At 41.9% G+C, this 18,176-nt stretch overlaps 1 protein-coding gene across 5 annotated transcripts in view; it reads right to left on the reverse strand.

Moving 5' to 3' along the window:
- Positions 1 to 18,176, reverse strand: part of adamts20 (ADAM metallopeptidase with thrombospondin type 1 motif 20) — a 281,403-nt gene that overhangs the window by 135,561 nt on the left and 127,666 nt on the right. For all 5 annotated transcript variants that reach the window (XM_033037846.1, XM_033037845.1, XM_033037843.1 and 2 more), the window contains 3 exons: positions 4,812 to 4,907; positions 2,910 to 3,076; positions 2,318 to 2,447 (listed from right to left, as the gene is read on the reverse strand). In XM_033037846.1, the coding sequence (XP_032893737.1) occupies positions 2,318 to 2,447; positions 2,910 to 3,076; positions 4,812 to 4,907 (393 nt within the window). The remainder of the gene's footprint in view (positions 1 to 2,317; positions 2,448 to 2,909; positions 3,077 to 4,811; positions 4,908 to 18,176) is intronic.

An 18,176-nucleotide genomic window follows, 5' to 3' on the forward strand; every position in this document is an offset into this window, starting at 1 on the left:
ACACCAGGCGACTTCGGTGAGTTTTTTTAAAAAATCGGTGCTGACTTAAACGACTTTTACAATTTTTTTCGGGGGAGAAGCTCAGTGCCGCGCCTTAATTCTCCATGACGCCGCCGGACTTCCAAGCTTAACAAGGCAGGCCACAGCCTTCCAAGCCCTTCTTCGTGGCGACGAAGGACACGGGGCAGCTCGCCGGATCTTCCTTTGTGGCGGCCCACCGGGACTTTCCCAGCACATGCTTGGGTGTGCATTCTCAATTTTGTAAAACTAAATCCAATATAAATTTATATTGTTGAATTATAAAGGTAAAAAAAATGAATCCACTGTCGTGATGAGAATGCTGATCATCACCAGGATTGTGTTAGGAATGTCAAGAGTCAAGAAAATCACGTGTGTTTAATTCACATATGTACTGGCAACAGAAGAATGAAATTCATACTTGCTGCAGATTTCCAGGCCCATTAATGCCAGGATACACAAAAAAACATTCAATAACACAATAAATTAATAATCAGTACAACTCAGTAATCAGACCCTAATTGTGCAAAGCTAAAGTTGGTGATGCAACCATAACAAAGTCCATTAAATCATAGTTACTGAAGAAGTGGTTTGTGTTGAGCAATGTTCAAGAGCCTGATAGTTGCTCGGAAGAAGCTATCCTTCCATCTATCAACCACCCTCTATTTGAAAAAGTTGTCCCTTGGGTTCCTATTAAATATTTTCTCTTTCACATTAAACTTATGTTCTCTGGTTCTTGATTCCCCAACTTTGGGTAAAAGACTGAGTCCATCTATCCTATCTATTCCCCTCAAGATCGTATACACCTTCATAAAATTATCCTCTTGCACTCCTTGGAATAAAGTCCTAGCTTGCTCAATCTCTCCCTATAGATCAAGCCCCTCAAGTCCTGGCAAAAATGCTCAGTAAATCTTTCTCTGCGCTCTTTCCACTTAACAACATCTTTCCTACAGCATGGTGACCAAAACTGAACACAAACCTACAAATGTGGTCCCACCAATGTCTTGTCCAACTGTAACATTACATCCCAACTTATATAGTCAGTACCCTGATTGATGAAACTTACAAACTTCTTAAGGGATTGGACAGGCTAGATGCAGGAAGATTGTTCCCGATGTTGGGGAAGTCCAGAACAAGGGGTCACAGTTTAAGGATAAAGGGGAAATCTTTTAGGACTGAGATGAGAAAAACATTTTTTACACAGAGAGTGGTGAATCTCTGGAATTCTCTGCCACAGAATGTAGTTGAGGCCAGTTCATTGGCTATATTTAAGAGGGAGCTAGATGTGGTCCCTTGTGGCTAAAGGTATCAGGGGGTATGGATAGAAAGCAGGTACAGGATACTGAGTTGGATGATCAGCCATGATCATATTGAATGGCGGTGCAGGCTCGAAGGGCCGAATGGCCTACTCCTGCACCAATTTTCCTATGTTCTATATTTCTATGAAGATCAATGTGTCAAATGTCATCTTGACTACACTATCTACCTGTGACGTTATTTTCAAGGAACTATGTTCCTAAACTCCTAGCCCTACAACACTGCCCAGAGCCCTCCTATTCACTGTGATCCTGCCCTGCTTTGACTTCCAAAAATGCAACACCTCGCCCTAGCTTCACTTATCTGCAGTAAACACCATTAAACATTACTCAGTCCGTTTGCCCATCTGATCAAGATCCTATTGTAATGTTTATATCTTCGTGATCTACGATACCACAAACTTTAGTGTCATCGGTAAAGTTGGTAATCATGCCTTGTGCATTCTCATCCAAATCGTTGAGAACCACAAACAGCAACTGGATACAGCTCAGTCACTGGGAAGATTCTACTTTGCCCATAAAACTCAGAAGACACCCGAGTTCCTTATCATAAACAGGGGCCAGCAGTCGATTTCCGGAATGAATTACCAAAGAGAAGTGGTTTCATGAGTGACGAGCATGCAGTAAATTCTTTGAAGGTAAGACAAAAGTGCTGGAGAAACTCAGCGGGTGCAGCAGCATCTATGGAGCGAAGGAAATAGGCAACGTTTCGGCCCGAAACGTTGCCTATTTCCTTCGCTCCATAGAAGCTGCTGCACCCGCTGAGTTTCTCCAGCACTTTTGTCTACCTTCGATTTTCCAGCATCTGCAGTTCCTTCTTAAACGCAAGTAAATTCTTTGAGATGGTTAACAGAATCAGCAAAATTGTGAATTATTTTCCCTGTGATATCAGGCAAAGTGCAGCCAGCACAACATGCAAAAGGATTCAAATTCACGGCTGAATATTAACAAAATTTATACAGAAGCAACTAGTTGGATTTTACCTTGGCATGGTCTATTGCACTCTTGCCATGAACCATATGGATCCCAAGCAAACAATTCCAGTTGGTCTTCTATTGGTATGTTAAAAGAGTAACGCACATCAGGGTTGTACAAATTTCCAACGGATAAAACCTAGCAGCATTTAAAGAGAAAGTGCTTATGAATGTCAACTAATTTTAGGAAGATGCTTCATTAACAATAAGTACAATTTAAGAGCTCCACAATTAAGTCAGAAAAGTCATAAGGATGTACAATTCCATAGAGTCATGGAGTAATACGGCGTGGAAACAGGCCCTTCAGCCCAACTGGCCCATACCAACCAACATGTCCCAGTTACACTAGTCCCACCTGCCCAGGGTCCAATTTCCTCAAATGGGTTCTTGGCAGTTTCCACCTCTGGGAGCAAGTGACTCTACGGGTGTCGGGGGTTATGGGGAGAAGGCAGGAGAATAGAGTTAGGAGGGAGAGATAGATCATCCATGATTGAATGGCGGAGTAGACTTGATGGGCTAAATGGCATAATTCTGCTCCTATCACTTATGATCTATGATCTTATGACCCATGATAAGGAAAAAGAGGTGCAATTCTCCTTACCTGCAAGATTAGCTCTTCTTCAATTCGGCCAGTGCAGTTAATACGTTCCACATCACTGTCTGAGCCACTATATTCAATTGTGGCTCCCTGTACACCTACTTCTCTTTTAAACATGCTCACCACAAAGTTTCCGTTCAGGACGAAATTACCTTGACTGTCAGATAAAGCTAAATAGCAGACCAGAAATACTTGTTAGAAAAATGGAAACAAAGATAGATCACAAATTATGCAGTCATTAATTTTCCAATTTTTTTCACATTTAAATGCTAAATCATTCTGATTTAGCATTTAAACCTGAAAAAAATAGGAATAGATCCTTTATCAAGAATCAAAAAATACCCTGGTGTGCTTTGTACACAACTTATTCCTTTGATAGTGCAGAGACTGCCTGTGTGGGTGAGCTTCTGCTTGGCAGAATGATAGCGGGTGTGCCAAGGTGAGGAAAGAGATCAGTTAACTTTGAACAGTACAGTAGAGCAACGTAATGCCGTTAAACTGATCTCATCTGCCTGTACATGATCATATCCTTCTATTCCCTGCACGTTCATGTGCCTATCTAAAAGTCTCTTAATTGCCACCCGTTTACTCCTACTCTTTGCTTCCTGTTTGCCAGCCAGTTCTCTATCCACATCAATACTGAACCCCCAATGCCGTGTGCTTTAAGTTTGTATACTAAGGACAATTTGCAGAGGCCAACTCTATCATTGCACCACTGTGACATAGTTCTGCTATATTGCACGGAAAAGACATGCTTAGTCACATAGTGAAGTGTTAAGAAAAAAGCCAGACCCCACAACTTTTGTATAGAACAGTACAGTAAAGGAACAGGTTCTTTGGCCCACGATGTCTGTGACGAACATGATGCCAAGTTAAACTAAATTTCTCTGCGTATGCCTGATCCATGTCTCTCCATTCCCTATATATCCATTTGCCTATCTAAAAGTATTTTAAAAGTATCGTCTCTGCTTCTACCACCATCTCTGCCAGTACGTTGTAGACACCCACCACTTTTTTTGCATAAAAAACTTGCCCCATACATCTCCTGTAAACTTCCCCCCTCTGACCTTAAAGCTATGCTCTCTTTGACAAAGATTTTGATTGTTTACCCTGAAAGATTGGGATAGGAACAAGGAACAGCATATGCTGGTTTAGCAAAGAAGACACAAAATGCTGGAGTAGCTCAGCAGTTCTCCAGAGATGCTGCTTGACACGCTGAGTTACACCAGCACTTTGTATCTTTCTGAAGGATGAGGAGTTTGATATCTAATTGTTCCAACAATGCAGCAACCGTTACTGGAGTGTCAGCTAATATTTTTATGTCCATGTTTTTGGGGAAGAGCTTGAAAGCGCAGCCTTTGTCTCAAAGAAGTGTAACAGTGGGTGTCAACTAGTCGTGGTTGTAGCAAACATTGAGCCATTAGCTAAAATTAAATTATTCATGTAAGTCATGGAAAGTGTAATGTCTCTTAGGTCTGGAGGAGTTTTTTTTTTTTAAGTGTAAGAAAACACACAAAAGTCTAGCGGGCACAAAAAAGCCTTCAGACGCTGGAAATTAGAAATCAAAACAAAGAATGTTGGAGTGGTTGCAGATCGCTGGCCCTTCATCACCACTGGGAATTCTGCACTTATTTCCCAGTGTTTCCAGCATTCTCTGACTTAATTCTGTTTGCCAAAGCCCACTCTTATCTGAAACTGCATCTGCATTGCAGATTGCAAATGCAAAAATACACGTGCTGCCTGTAAGATGATAGACAATGAAGATAGTAATCTTTGAACAGATATTTTTGGTGTATGGGGAATTTGCTGAATTTTTAAAGGCAAAGTGGATCATGAAATCCGTTCTGTACAGTAGAAGGCTGCAGACACTGAGCAAAGGAATCATGGTCTACTCAATATGCTCACCAAGATAATTGTCATCCTCTGGCTTCCCTGAATAACTGTGTTGCCGTACATCAATATTTGTTGCTCCTGAGGGTATTCGGACAACAATATTATACCCTAGAAGAAAATCAATAACTTTAGTACATGCGTTGCAAAGGGAAATCCATTAACAGCCACGACACAAGTCAAGACCTGTCCTTTAATGTATAACTTCTTACGCACCACCAACAACAAATTGCACTTAAGGATAGAGAAATGTCGTAGAACATTCGGCCTTTCAAGATCTCCGTAGGGCAAAACATACATTACAGCTACTTAACTACGTTTGAAGTGTAATAATCCTAAACAACCCTAACCACAACCCTACCTCAGCTCTGAACCACTATGGTCTTTGTACTACTAAGGTTACACTATGTCATTTTGCTTGCAGTATTATGGTCTGTTTACTTACTAGAACTGATAATTTGTTGTGTATTTATTTGTTGTATTGTAAAGGTAATGTGCCTGTAAAGATGTAACATAAGAATGTAATTGTTCCAGTCCCAGTGCATATAACAATTAAACACTCTTGAGGCTTGACTTAATAGTCACTGTAACCTCAGAAACACAGCAGTCAATTTATAAGATGCAAACCCCGTTAACTACTGAAGGCAATAGACCATAGATACTGGAAATCTGAAATGAAAACAGAAAATACTGGTAGCACTCAGCAGGTCAAGCAGCATCTGTGGAGAGAGAAATGGTTCATAGGTCAGATCTGTGACCTTTCACCAGGTCTGATGTTGTGATGCACTGTAAAGGGGCTGTCCCACTGCGGCGACCTAATTGGCGAGTTGAGAAGAGTTTAGGAGTGTTTGAAAAAGTGTCATGTTGAAGATCTCCTTCGATAATGTTGAAGACTAGCTTCGGGAAAATTGGACACCGAATAGTGGAGAGTGAAGATCTCCCTCAATCTCCGTCGACCTCCCTTTGACTATGTTGAAGACTATATACGACTATCTTCAACTACCTTCGATTACCTTCGACTACCCTCGATTACCTACGAATAACATGCCGACCTACTACGACCTACTTCGACTAAACCTACGAGTAAAAAAATATATCGATTTTTTCCACGGCGACCTTTTTGTACTCGCGGGCATTTTTCAGCATGTTGGAAAAATACGCCGCGACCTAGCTGAGGCCTCGAGTATGCAGGGACTACTCTCGAGCATGAAGGAGAGTTACAAAGACCTCCTAGGACCTTGTGTCGACCATGCTGCGAGTATGAGTCGAGGGCAAACTTTTCTAAACTCGCCAATTAGGTCGCCGCAGTGGGACAGACCCTACAGTCTCCCAATATGGCATCACGTGTGAGTAATTACTGATTTTCATTAAATCATTTTAAATGCAAGAAAAAAAACATAAAAATACTTAATTTAGATACAATTCTAGTTATTACATTTTTAAATAACTGCAAGTTCTTGCTTTTCTCTTGGTGGAAACTTGCCAGAATACCTTTGGTTAAAACTGTGGAAAACACTTGAATGTGCTGTCAAGATACCATTCCTGAATGAAGCTGATTTTTTGTGTGGAACATCGTAAAGATGTGCTAACTGTCAATATTTGAAAGGGAAGAACCATTTCCCAGGTGCACTAAGCACAGCTCTCAACACTTATGACAATCTTGATTTACTTCTATGTTGGCCAATTGTACGCAGTAAGCAATAATGGTGACCTTTCTCTAACCCTCCACATGTTTTCGCAGCACAGATGGAGACAAGAGCTGGCTTCTGCTCATAACTATGGGTAATAGCTCTGATTACACTGAAGTGCATTGCATATGATTGCATTCCCCCCCCCCCACCCCCCCCTCCAAGTGAATCCGTGCATAAATTGTTTAAACAACTCTCTGGTTGTGTACATAGGCAGAGGATAAAATCAACTCACTTAATTTCAGAATATCCATGCACAATAAAGCTCACTCACAGCAACAAAGAAACACTGCAAATATCATGTAGTTACTGCTCTGTGGGACCAGATTCTTCCTGGGATACAGCTTTGTCTTTCTGTGGACCTCGTCCAAGTGTGCCAAGGCTTTGATGTGAAAAGCAAGACCACAGAGCTCATGAATGATTCTATAAACCTTTATAAGGTTATTTCTCAACCTCCTGGGCTCTAGGGTAAAAAGAACCAGCCTATCTGGCCGCTCCTTATAACTCAAGCACTCCAAATGTGCTAACATCCTCATAAATCTTTCCTTCATCCTTTCCAGTTTAATGACACCCTTTCTACAGCAGGGCAATACTCCAGATGTGGCCTTAAAAAACATCTTGCACAGCTGTGACAAGATGTCCCAACTCAATAGCCTGATCAATTAAGTCAACCTATGTCCTCTGGTTCTCAATTAAACTACTCTGGGCAAAAGACTCTGTGCATTTACCTAATCTATTCATCTCATGATCTTGTACAATCACCATTCATCCTCCTGAACTCCAAGAAATAAAGTTCTAGCCAGGTCAACCTCTCTCTATTGTTCAGGCTCCTGAATCCTGGCGACATCCTTGTAAATCTTCTCTGCACCATTTCCAGCTTGACGACGTCCTTCCTATAACATGGTGACCCAAACTGAACACAAAACTCACCAATGTCTTATATAAATGTAACATGACCTCACAACCTCTGTACACAATACTCTGACTGATGAAAGCTAATGTGCCGAAAAGCTTTTTGACCACCCTATCTACATGTGACACCAGTTTTAAGGAACTATGTAGATGCACTCCTAGATCCCTCAGCTCTACAACATTCTCCAGAGTCCTACTTTTTACTGCGTGGGTCCTGCACTTCCTAAAATGCAGTAGCTCAGATTATCTGTTAAATTCCATCAACCATTCCTCAGCCTACCTGCCCAACTGATCAAGATCCTGCTGCAATTTTTAACAACCATCTTCACTGTCACCCACTTTGGTGTCATCTGCAAACTTCATTAGTATAGATGACAAACAGCAATGGACCCAGCACTGAACCCTGAGGCACACTACTAGTCACAGGCCTAGTAGTCACAGGCCTCCAGTCCATAAAATATTACCAAATACTATACACTCACTATAAAATTGCAATGTGTCGGATAGTGTTAGTAAAGGAGATCTGCAGGGCAACCTTTATACACAGAGGCTGGTGAGTGCCTGGAACACATTGCTGGTTTTGGTGGATGAGGCAGATACGATAGTGGCTTTTAAGAGACTTTTGGATAGGCATATGGATACGCAGGGAATGGAGAGATATGTATAATGTGCAGGTAGATGGTTTTGGTATCATGTATGGCACAGACATTGTGGGCCAAAGGGCCTGATCTTGTGCTGTACTTTACAATGTTCTATGTTCTAAATTTGCCTTGAGGTTGCATAAAGGACTAGAGTTGGCTTACAAGGCTTTGCTGACAGCACCGGCCACCTACACCATCAGGGAGGACAAGGGCAGGGAACACTGCCATCTCTCGACGCACACCATTCTGATTTGGAAATATATTCCTGTTCTTTCTGTCACTGGGTTAACTCCTCTCCAACCGCACGTGCGAGTAGCTTCACCAGAAGGACTACAGCAGATCATCACCACCATATCAAGTCAGCCAAGAACAGGCAGGGCTCACCAATAATGTCTCAACCTGTTAATTAATCCTTAAAAATCACAGGGGGAGCTGGTTGGGGTACGTGTCCGTACTGATAGTCGTAAAGATCACCAGGGTAGCAGGTAGGGGCATCTGTCATGTACTGACAGGTACGAGCAAAACCCACCTGGTGGGGATTGTAGTGCAGAAAGTCTGGATTAGGACAGAACAGCGAGTTCTGCATTAAATACAAGTTGTTAAAAGATGAGGAAGTTGAGAAAAGAGACCAGTGGTCCAGTTCCACCAGATATTGGAGATATGGATGAGTATCACTGCAGTGCGCAGGAACATAATGGGCATGGGAAGTCCCACAATATCAATGGAAATGCCAGGAATATCTACTAATGGGGACTGTGCGGATCATGGTGAAGATAAAGGCAAAATCATAATGATTAGCTTTAAGTTTACCAGCTCTGACTCCCACTCCATTTCTATTCATCTAGTCATCCAGAAGCTTTATCTCCAAGGTTGGGGGTCATGGCAGAGGTTAAAGTGTTAAAAACCTGGAAGAGGAACCAATGATTTGCACATTATTGTTTTGAGTAGCAACCAATCTGGTGACTGATCATTTACATCTCGAAACGAGGCTGATTTTACCTTCATTTTAATAGCTTTTCAGTTAACCAAGCATGACATGATTGGTCAGGCTTTGGGAAACAGGAGCTAAAAACAGCAGTGGACTGATTCTATAACACGGGCTGCATTGAATCACAGGGCAGGACAAACAGATCCCACATCACCACCCACTCTACCCCAGCACAAACCATTCCCTCCTTAATCACCCCAGCTCCCATTCACTGCCAGACCATGCTCAAAAAGATCTCCTCATTATGTGAAACACTCAACTAATATAGTCACAGTTGCATAGCACAGAAAGAGGCACATCGGCCCACCATGACCAAGCCGCCTGTTGTGTTTTCCTGCACTAATCATTTCACCCACATTTGGTGCATGGCCAATGATTACTCTGCAAATAAACTCCCTGCCCATTCATTAAGAGGATTAGATGGGCAAAAATGTGTTAGGTGTAACTAGGGAACCAGAAATCCTTGATGAATGTTTGAACAAGCATCCTAACACTGAAAAATTAATAGCTTATATTTATAACACCCTCCTAAACAACGAGGTACCACCGACGGAACCATATAGACACACATGGGAAAATGAATTAGGTCATCCTATAACGAAAGATTTGTGGGACGAAAGTTTACAACATATACATCAATGTTCGTTAAATGCCAGACATGCTTTAATACAATTTAAAGTCTTACATAGATTACACTACTCTCAAATAAAACTAAATAGAATCTTCCCACAAATCTCGCCTATTTGTGATAAATGTCTACATCTAGAGGCTAATTTAACACATACGTTTGCAAATTGTATAAAAATGAAACACTTCTGGACTGATATTTTTGAAATAATTTCAGAAGTTATTAATACAAAACTGGATCCAAACTCAAAATTAATAATACTTGGAATATCAGAACAAAGTTTAACACTCACAACAAGCCAAAGAAATTTCCTTGACTACAGTATAATAACCGGGAAAAAATTAATATTAAAATTTTGGAAAGGCCCTACAACCCCCACAATTAAAATGTGGATTGTGGAAATGTCGGAGACCCTATATCTAGAAAGAATTAGACTTGTCTTAATGGACAAACAAGAACTTTTTGATAAAATATGGGCTCCATTCATTAATTATCTGACGGGATAGATTGGCCCGGCACGAAAACCCAACTGAAACTTGAACTCAGGATTAGATGAAAAGTCATACTTTATAATCTACGAACCTATCTCCAATGATGTATTATAAGTAATCCATTCCATCTTTTCTGTTTTTTTTTGATATTTGTAACTCTTTATTCTCTTTCTCTCTTTTTCTATATAAAAAAAACACGAGAAGCAGAAGTAATCGACAATTGAACATTTTAATAATGTATGACTGATGTATATGAAAAGCTTTTTTACTATAATATGTAACTATACTTTATAATATGTCTACTTCTAATAAAAATATTATTATTTTTTTTTTAAATGAAAAAAAAAATGTGTTAGGTGTATCCAAGAAGGTTTCCTTAAACAGTGTGTGGATAGCGCAACTTGAGGCAGGATACCCACACTGGGCCTTGTATTGGGAACCGAGTCTGTCCAGGTGACTGATGCTGCAGTAGAAGAACATTGTTTTTTTGTTGTAACATTGTAAGATTGTTTTAAATAGGAACAGGTCCGGATGATGGGGGGAATATACTTAATTGTGGCAAGGAAGATTACAATGTCATTAGGCAGGAGCTAAGGAGGGTAGATTGAGAGCAGTTGTTTTGGGGTAAATCAACAGATGACATGTGAGTGGTTTAAAGGCAGCAAGGTAAGGGAACCATGGATGACCAAGGAAGTTGCAAACTTGGTGAGGAAGAAAAAGGAAGCATATGTCTGGTTGAAGAAGGTGGCATCAGACTGGCCTTATGAGGAATATAAAGCGAGTAGGAAATAAATCAAGCGGGCGATTAGAAGGGCCATGACAAGTCTTTGGTGAGTAGGACTAAGGAAAATCGTAAGGCTTTTTGTAAGGTATGTTAAAAATAAGAGGGTGACCAGGGAGAAGGTTGGCCAAGGAGAGGACAGGAGAGCTGATTCTTTTATATGCATCGACACTCCCAGATCACGCAAGTGCTCTGAGAACAGTCCGTCACCCTAAGATTCCCTCAGTCGGAAACGGTGTTGACTGAGATTGTAAAGGTTGCCCTGGTGAGTTATTAGGGTTGAAGTAATACAGATCTTAGTTAGATCTTAGTTAGAATTAGTTAATTATTGTAGATCTGTCCTAGAGATTCAATGGATGCCAGACCACAGGAGATGCCAAACTATAGACCAGGGGGTATGGAGTTGTACATCCTTAGACGAGTCAAGTGTGCATTCCTACTTTTATTTAGAAAACTGTTAAATATTTATTGTAAATGTAATAATATATTGCTTATTCCTGTCTATGAGATTTATCCACATTATACTGAATCTGGCATGTGTCTGCTCACTTCCTCAATCAGCTTGTATCTTCTCCACATCCTCGTCAGAGCTCTCCCTCCCTCCCAGCTCTGTGTTGGCCTCAAACTTGGAGATAGTACATTTAATTCCCTCATTTGAATCCTTAATATACCATTAATATTCATGGTGAATAGAAACATAGAAACATAGAAATTAGGTGCAGGAGTAGGCCATTCGGCCCTTCGAGCCTGCACCGCCATTCAATATGATCATGGCTGATCATCCAACTCAGTATCCCGTACCTGCCTTCTCTCCATACCCTCTGAACCCCTTAGCCACAAGGGCCACATCTAACTCCCTCTTAAATATAGCCAATGAACTGGCTTCGACTACCCTCTGTGGCAGGGAGTTCCAGAGATTCACCACTCTCTGTGTGAAAAAAAGTTCTTCTCATCTCGGTTTTAAAGGATTTCCCCCTTATCCTTAAGCTGTGACCCCTTGTCCTGGACTTCCCCAACATCGGGAGCAATCTTCCTGCATCTAGCCTGTCCAACCCCTTAAGAATTTTGTAAATTTCTATAAGATCCCCTCTCAATCTCCTAAATTCTAGAGAGTATAAACCAAGTCTATCCAGTCTTTCTTCATAAGACAGTCCTGACATCCCAGGAATCAGTCTGGTGAACCTTCTCTGCACTCCCTCTATGGCAATAATGTCCTTCCTCAGATTTGGAGACCAAAACTGTACGCAATACTCCAGGTGTGGTCTCACCAAGACCCTGTACAACTGCAGTAGAACCTCCCTGCTCCTATACTCAAATCCTTTTGCTATGAAAGCTAACATACCATTCGCTTTCTTCACTGCCTGCTGCACCTGCGTGGGGTTGGGGTCTCAGCACTGACACCTCACTAGTCACTACCTGCTACTCAGAAAAACAAACTTGAATTCCTATTCTTTGTTTCCTGCCGGCCAACCATTTTTCTATCGTATGCTAATCTTTCATGTTAGATTTTATCGAAAGCTTTTGGAAAGTCGACAGACACCACATCCACCAGTTTCCCTGATCTTTTCAGTTTGATAGAACCTTAAACAAATCAAGTAGCTTTGCCAGGCATGATTTTCCTTTCATGAATCGACATTTGCTTCGTCCAACCCAGACATCCTACTGCAAGCACTTTGCTATTACATCCTTTATAATGGACACCTGCATTTTCTTCACCACTCAGATCAGGCTAACCCAGTCTAGAATTCTCTGTTTTTCTCTTTACCTGCTTTTTAAATTGTTGATATCACATTAACTAGCTTCCAATCCACTGGAACTGTTCCAGAGTCCAAAGAATATTGGAAAATGACCACCGAAGCCTCCACTATTTTGCACTACTCGATATGCAGAGTACCAGGCTCTGGGGGATTTCTTGGTTCAGCTTCTCAAACACCATTTCTCTACTTGTACTAATTTCATTCCATTTCTCCCTCTCACTAGACCTCGTGTTCCCCATCATTCCTGGAAGTGTACATTGCATCGAGCCTCAGAATTAATTCTCTCACTCTCCATCTTAATGAAGCATCCTATTCTGTAGTGGCCATTCATTCCCACGACTACACATGATATTGCTAATCTTTCCTTATTGTACAATGACCCAGTCTAGATCTGCTCCCTGGTTGTTTCCTTAACATATTGGGTGAAAATGTGCTTTAGGCATTCCTCTTCTGCATTATCATTGCTAATTTGCTTTGCCCAATCTATAGTAGATTGAAATATCCCATAAAGATCCTTATTACACACATCTCTAATTTCCTGTTCAATGCCGCCCCCTACGTCATTACCCCATTCTGGGGAGGATACAATGTCTGAATGGTTACAACCCCCATTAACGTTAGATGCCCCATTCCTCAAGTTCAAGTGAGTTTATTGTCATGTGTCCATGATAGGACAATGAAATTCTTGCTTTGCTTCAGCACACAGAACATAGTAGGCATTTACTACAAAACAGATCAGTGTGTCCATATACCATAATATAAATATATATTTGGTATATGGTATTCCTGTTCCTTGGACCCATCCAGATTCCACAACCAACATGGAGGAGCAATATCCTTCCTCACTAATATATTGATGGAGAAACAAGGAACTGCAGATGCTGGTTTTTAAAAAAAGACACAAAGTGATGGAGCAGCTCAGTGGGTCAGGCAGCCACTCAGGTAACAGAGGTGAAGAGATGCTGTTGCATCAGTAGCTCTTGATTTTTACAAATTGTCTTTTCTTCTTTGGCTCCACCACTCCAAGTTTACATACTGTGGAATAGGTAAGCTAAGCTGGGCATGTGTTTCAATGCTGAGATACCAGTGCTGTTTAGCTTGTGCTGGACCACTGCACGTTAGTCAGCAATCACTGATTGTTGTGGTTGACAGCGTAAGCAGAGCAGGGGGTTGCTGACAATTTTCTTCTCAATTACAGGAAGTGCAGATAGACCCACAGTTACTCTTATTGAAAAATTCTTGCATTAAATGCTCCAGTGTGGTGTTCTTATTTTCACAGCAGTTTGTTGGCTCAAGTCTTAGTTTCGAATCGGGCATTGATTATTTTACTGTTTGAGCTGCCATGAATTTGGGATGATCTCATGCGTTTGCAATGATGCCATCGGCTCCTATTATTGGGATGCTGCCAGTGAGCCTGATAACATTTGGGAACAACGAGCCGATTATCACACAATGACCACTAGGTAATTCCATCAATGAGAGGAAAAGACAGCAGCAAATCCAGAAAGAAAAATACATGGGCTTGGGAGAATACTGAGAATGTTCCAGAAGATATTAAAGCCAAGAACCAAATGCCAAATATTACATTATAAATTATTTTAATTATGTCAGAAGATGTACTGAATTTTAAGGAATTATATAGTTGACAAATTATGTAGGAAGGAACTGCAGACGCTGGTTTCAACCGAAGATAGACGCAAAATGCTAGAGTAACTCAGTGGAACAGGCAGCATCTCTGGGGAAAAGGAATGGGTGTGGTCTCGGGTCGAGATCTACTTCAGACAATTTATTGCAGGGATGTTGTTGACATATATGAAAAATATGCTCTCAATTGTAAAGAAGTTAATCTTAATGTTGTATTGTTACTCAGACAAACTTGATGCAGGTAGTGAATAACTGACAATGATGACAGCCAATGAGAGGTACTGTAATTGATGTGTGCGCATGTGTGTCAATAAAGTTTTCTCTTCCAGTTTGAACAAGATGGATGCCCCACTGTGTTTTTTACTCCTCTGAATTATCTTCGGTCTAGCACTGGGTAGGCTGCAAGAATCGCTGCACAATTCACCTCTGCCAACAGGTTATGGGCCCAGCTTTACCCAGCTTTACCTAGAGTTACCCAGAGGTACCCAGAGACAGTTATCCAGGGATTTACCACCGAGAGAAACGTCGCGACGTACCGCGTGTCCGGTGAGAGTTAACTTGCTAAGCTAGCACCATGAGTAGACGGAGCGCCCAGACGAGTAGCCGCTGGTTTCGGCTAGTTTTTGACGGAGATGAAAAGAACTATGAGCTGTGGGAGACGAAATTCTTGGGCCATCTTCGGTTGCATGGGCTAAAGGATACCATCTTGGAAGAGCCTACCGACAATGAAGAAGAAGACGAGGCCAGAAATGCAGAGGCATATGCTGAGCTAATCCAGTTTCTGGATGACAAGAGTTTGTCGCTGGTAATGCGAGAAGCAGCGGACGATGGGCGGAAAGCGCTAACTATTTTGAGAGATTATTATGCGGGTAAGGGAAAGCCACGTATAATAAGCCTGTATACAGAACTGACTTCACTTCAAAAGTTGAGCAGCGAGAGTGTAACTGAATATGTTATATGGGCAGAGACAGCCATCACAGCATTGAGAAACGCTGGTGAGGTGTTGAGTGACGGACTGTTAATTGCAATGATTCTGAAGGGACTGCCTGAATCTTTCAAACCATTTGCTATCCATGTCACGCAAAGTGAGCAGGCAATGCCTTTTGCCGAATTTAAAACTAAACTACGGAGCTACGAAGGCACGGAAAAGATGCGTGTAGCAGCATCCGACGACAATGTCATGAAGGCATGTGTGCAACCGAGTGTGAGACCCGCCACGACAAGTACAAGTGCGGAGAGAGCGGACATTGTGTGCTTCAGGTGTGGCCTAAAAGGACATAAAGCCAGAGCATGTCAACGCAAGCAGTGGTGTAGTCACTGTAAAAGCACCACACATCGGGACGCAACCTGCAGACGGAAACAGCGGCGGGACGACGCACGACAAGTTTCCGGGGAGACTAACAACAAGGAATATGCATTCCTGGTGAGTGAAAGGGACGCGGTGATTCAGTCAGACCGTGGAGTCGAGTTGAAAGGGCTGATGGTCGATACGGGGGCAACTTCGCATATCATCACTGATATAGCAAGGTTCAAGAAGTTCGACGATATGTTCCAGTCCGAGACACACTGCGTGGAGTTGGCTGACGGCACAAGGTGTGATGGAGTCGCGGAGCGCAGAGGAGACGCGGAGGTTTGCTTGGTTGACAGCCAAGGGCGCCGCCACAACACAACACTGAGGCAGGCGTTGTACATCCCCTCATACCCGCAGGACATCTTCTCTGTAAAAGCAGCTACTTCCAGCGGAGCAACCGTAATCTTCAGGGACGGGGAAGACGTCCTACAACACAAGGACGGTACAAAATTCCACATTCATGAGTACAACAGACTGTACTACTTGCACACGGTAAACGTTGAATGTGATGACCAATGTAAGAGCAGTTATGATATGCAGACATGGCATGAGATTCTAGGGCACTGTAATTATGAAGATATTCGAAAATTACAGAATGTTGTTGAAGGTATGGCAATTAAGGGCAAAACAGAGAAGCCTGCTCTACACTGTGAAGTGTGTACTCAGGGAAAGTTTATCCAAACTAAGAACAGGGACCCTGATGTAAGAGCCAAAGCAGCTTTGAAGTTGGTACACACAGATTTAGCGGGACCGATAGACCCAGAGTTCAGAGAGGGGTACAGGTTTGCGCTATCATTCACTGATGATTATTCCAGTGCAGTGTTTGTGTACTTTCTAAAGAATAAGAGTGACACAGTGCAAGCCACCGAGAAGTTTCTTGCTGACACAGCCCCATACGGGAAGATTAAATGTATGAGGTCTGACAATGGTACTGAATTCATGGGAAAGAATTACCAGGCACTACTCAGCAGAAATTGCATTAGACATGAGACCTCAGCGCCATAATCACCACACCAGAATGGTACCGCTGAGCAAAATTGGCGCACCCTGTTTGACATGGCCAGGTGTATGCTAATAGAGAGTGAGTTACCTAAACAGTTTTGGACCTATGCAGTGCAGACAGCAGCTGTAGTGAGGAACAGATGTTTTAACAAGCGCGCAAAGCAGACGCCTTACTTGATGCTGAAAACGGCCCAACCTGTCTAGGATGCAAAAGTTTGGGTCAGAGTGTTATGCCTATAAACAGGACAGGAGAAAACTGGACTCAAAGTGTGAGAAGGGAATCTTTGTCGGGTACGACAAGAATAGCCCAGCTTACATGATTTACTATCCTGACAATGGGAAAGTAAAGAAGCACAGACTGGTGAAGTTTGTGACCAAAACAATTGTAGAGCGGCAGACACAGACTGACATGACCCCCCGGTGACGATGATTTTGAGGTGCAGAATAGGGCCAGTAGGATGAGAAAAAATACTGATGAGTCCAGGACATACTCCGGGCCAAGATCCAGTAACTAGGCCTGAGGTGAATAGCCAAGCACAGACAGGTGAAACCAAGCATGAGCCTGCACGTTACCCTTCTAGATTGAGGAAGAAACCAGGTTACTTAAGTGAATATGTAACTGGCAAGGCGAGTGATGATCATGTAATGATTAACATAGATTATTGCTACAGATTGATGTGTAACATCCCTCTAACATTCAGGGAAGCTGTAACCTCAACTAACTCAAAGGAATGGGTTAACGCAATACATGAGGAAATGCAGTCGCTGAGAGAAAATGACACATTAAACCAACTTGCCTGAGGGTAAGAAAGCAGTGCGGGTAGATGGGTATATGCAATCAAGAACAATGAGGATGGATCTGATAAATACAAGGCACGGTATGTAGCCAAAGGATACAGTCAAAATTTGGGTGTAGACGATAACCAGGGTACAATTGCGTTAGCAAAGAATCCTGTATGTAGACAGAGGTGTAAGCATGTGGACATAAAATATCACTTTGTGAGGTCCACTGTGTATCATGGCAAAATAACTTTGGAGTATTGCCCAACAGACCAGATGGTAGCAGATGTGATGACAAAACCTGCAACAAAATTTAAATTGATGGAGTTTGCAAAGTTTATGTTTGGAGAGAAACCATGTATGTAAAAGTCTACATGATGTAAGGTAGAAAACCTTAGGATGTTTTATTTTGAGTTAAGATAACAATGCGAGAGCAAGTGGGGGTGTTGACATATATGAAAAATATGCTCTCAATTGTAAAGAAGTGAATCTTAATGTTGTATTGTTACTCAGACAAACTTGATACAGGTAGTGAATAACTGACAATGATGACAGCCAATGAGAGGTACTGTAATTGATGTGTGCGCATGTGTGTCAATAAAGTTTTCTCTTCCAGTTTGAACAAGATGGATGCCCCACTGTGTTTTTTACTCCTCTGAATTATCTTCGGTCTAGCACTGGGTAGGCTGCAAGAATCGCTGCACAATTCACCTCTGC

This window comes from Amblyraja radiata, chromosome 19 (assembly GCF_010909765.2).
Source record: "Amblyraja radiata isolate CabotCenter1 chromosome 19, sAmbRad1.1.pri, whole genome shotgun sequence".
In the NCBI taxonomy this organism is placed as follows: domain Eukaryota; kingdom Metazoa; phylum Chordata; class Chondrichthyes; order Rajiformes; family Rajidae; genus Amblyraja; species Amblyraja radiata.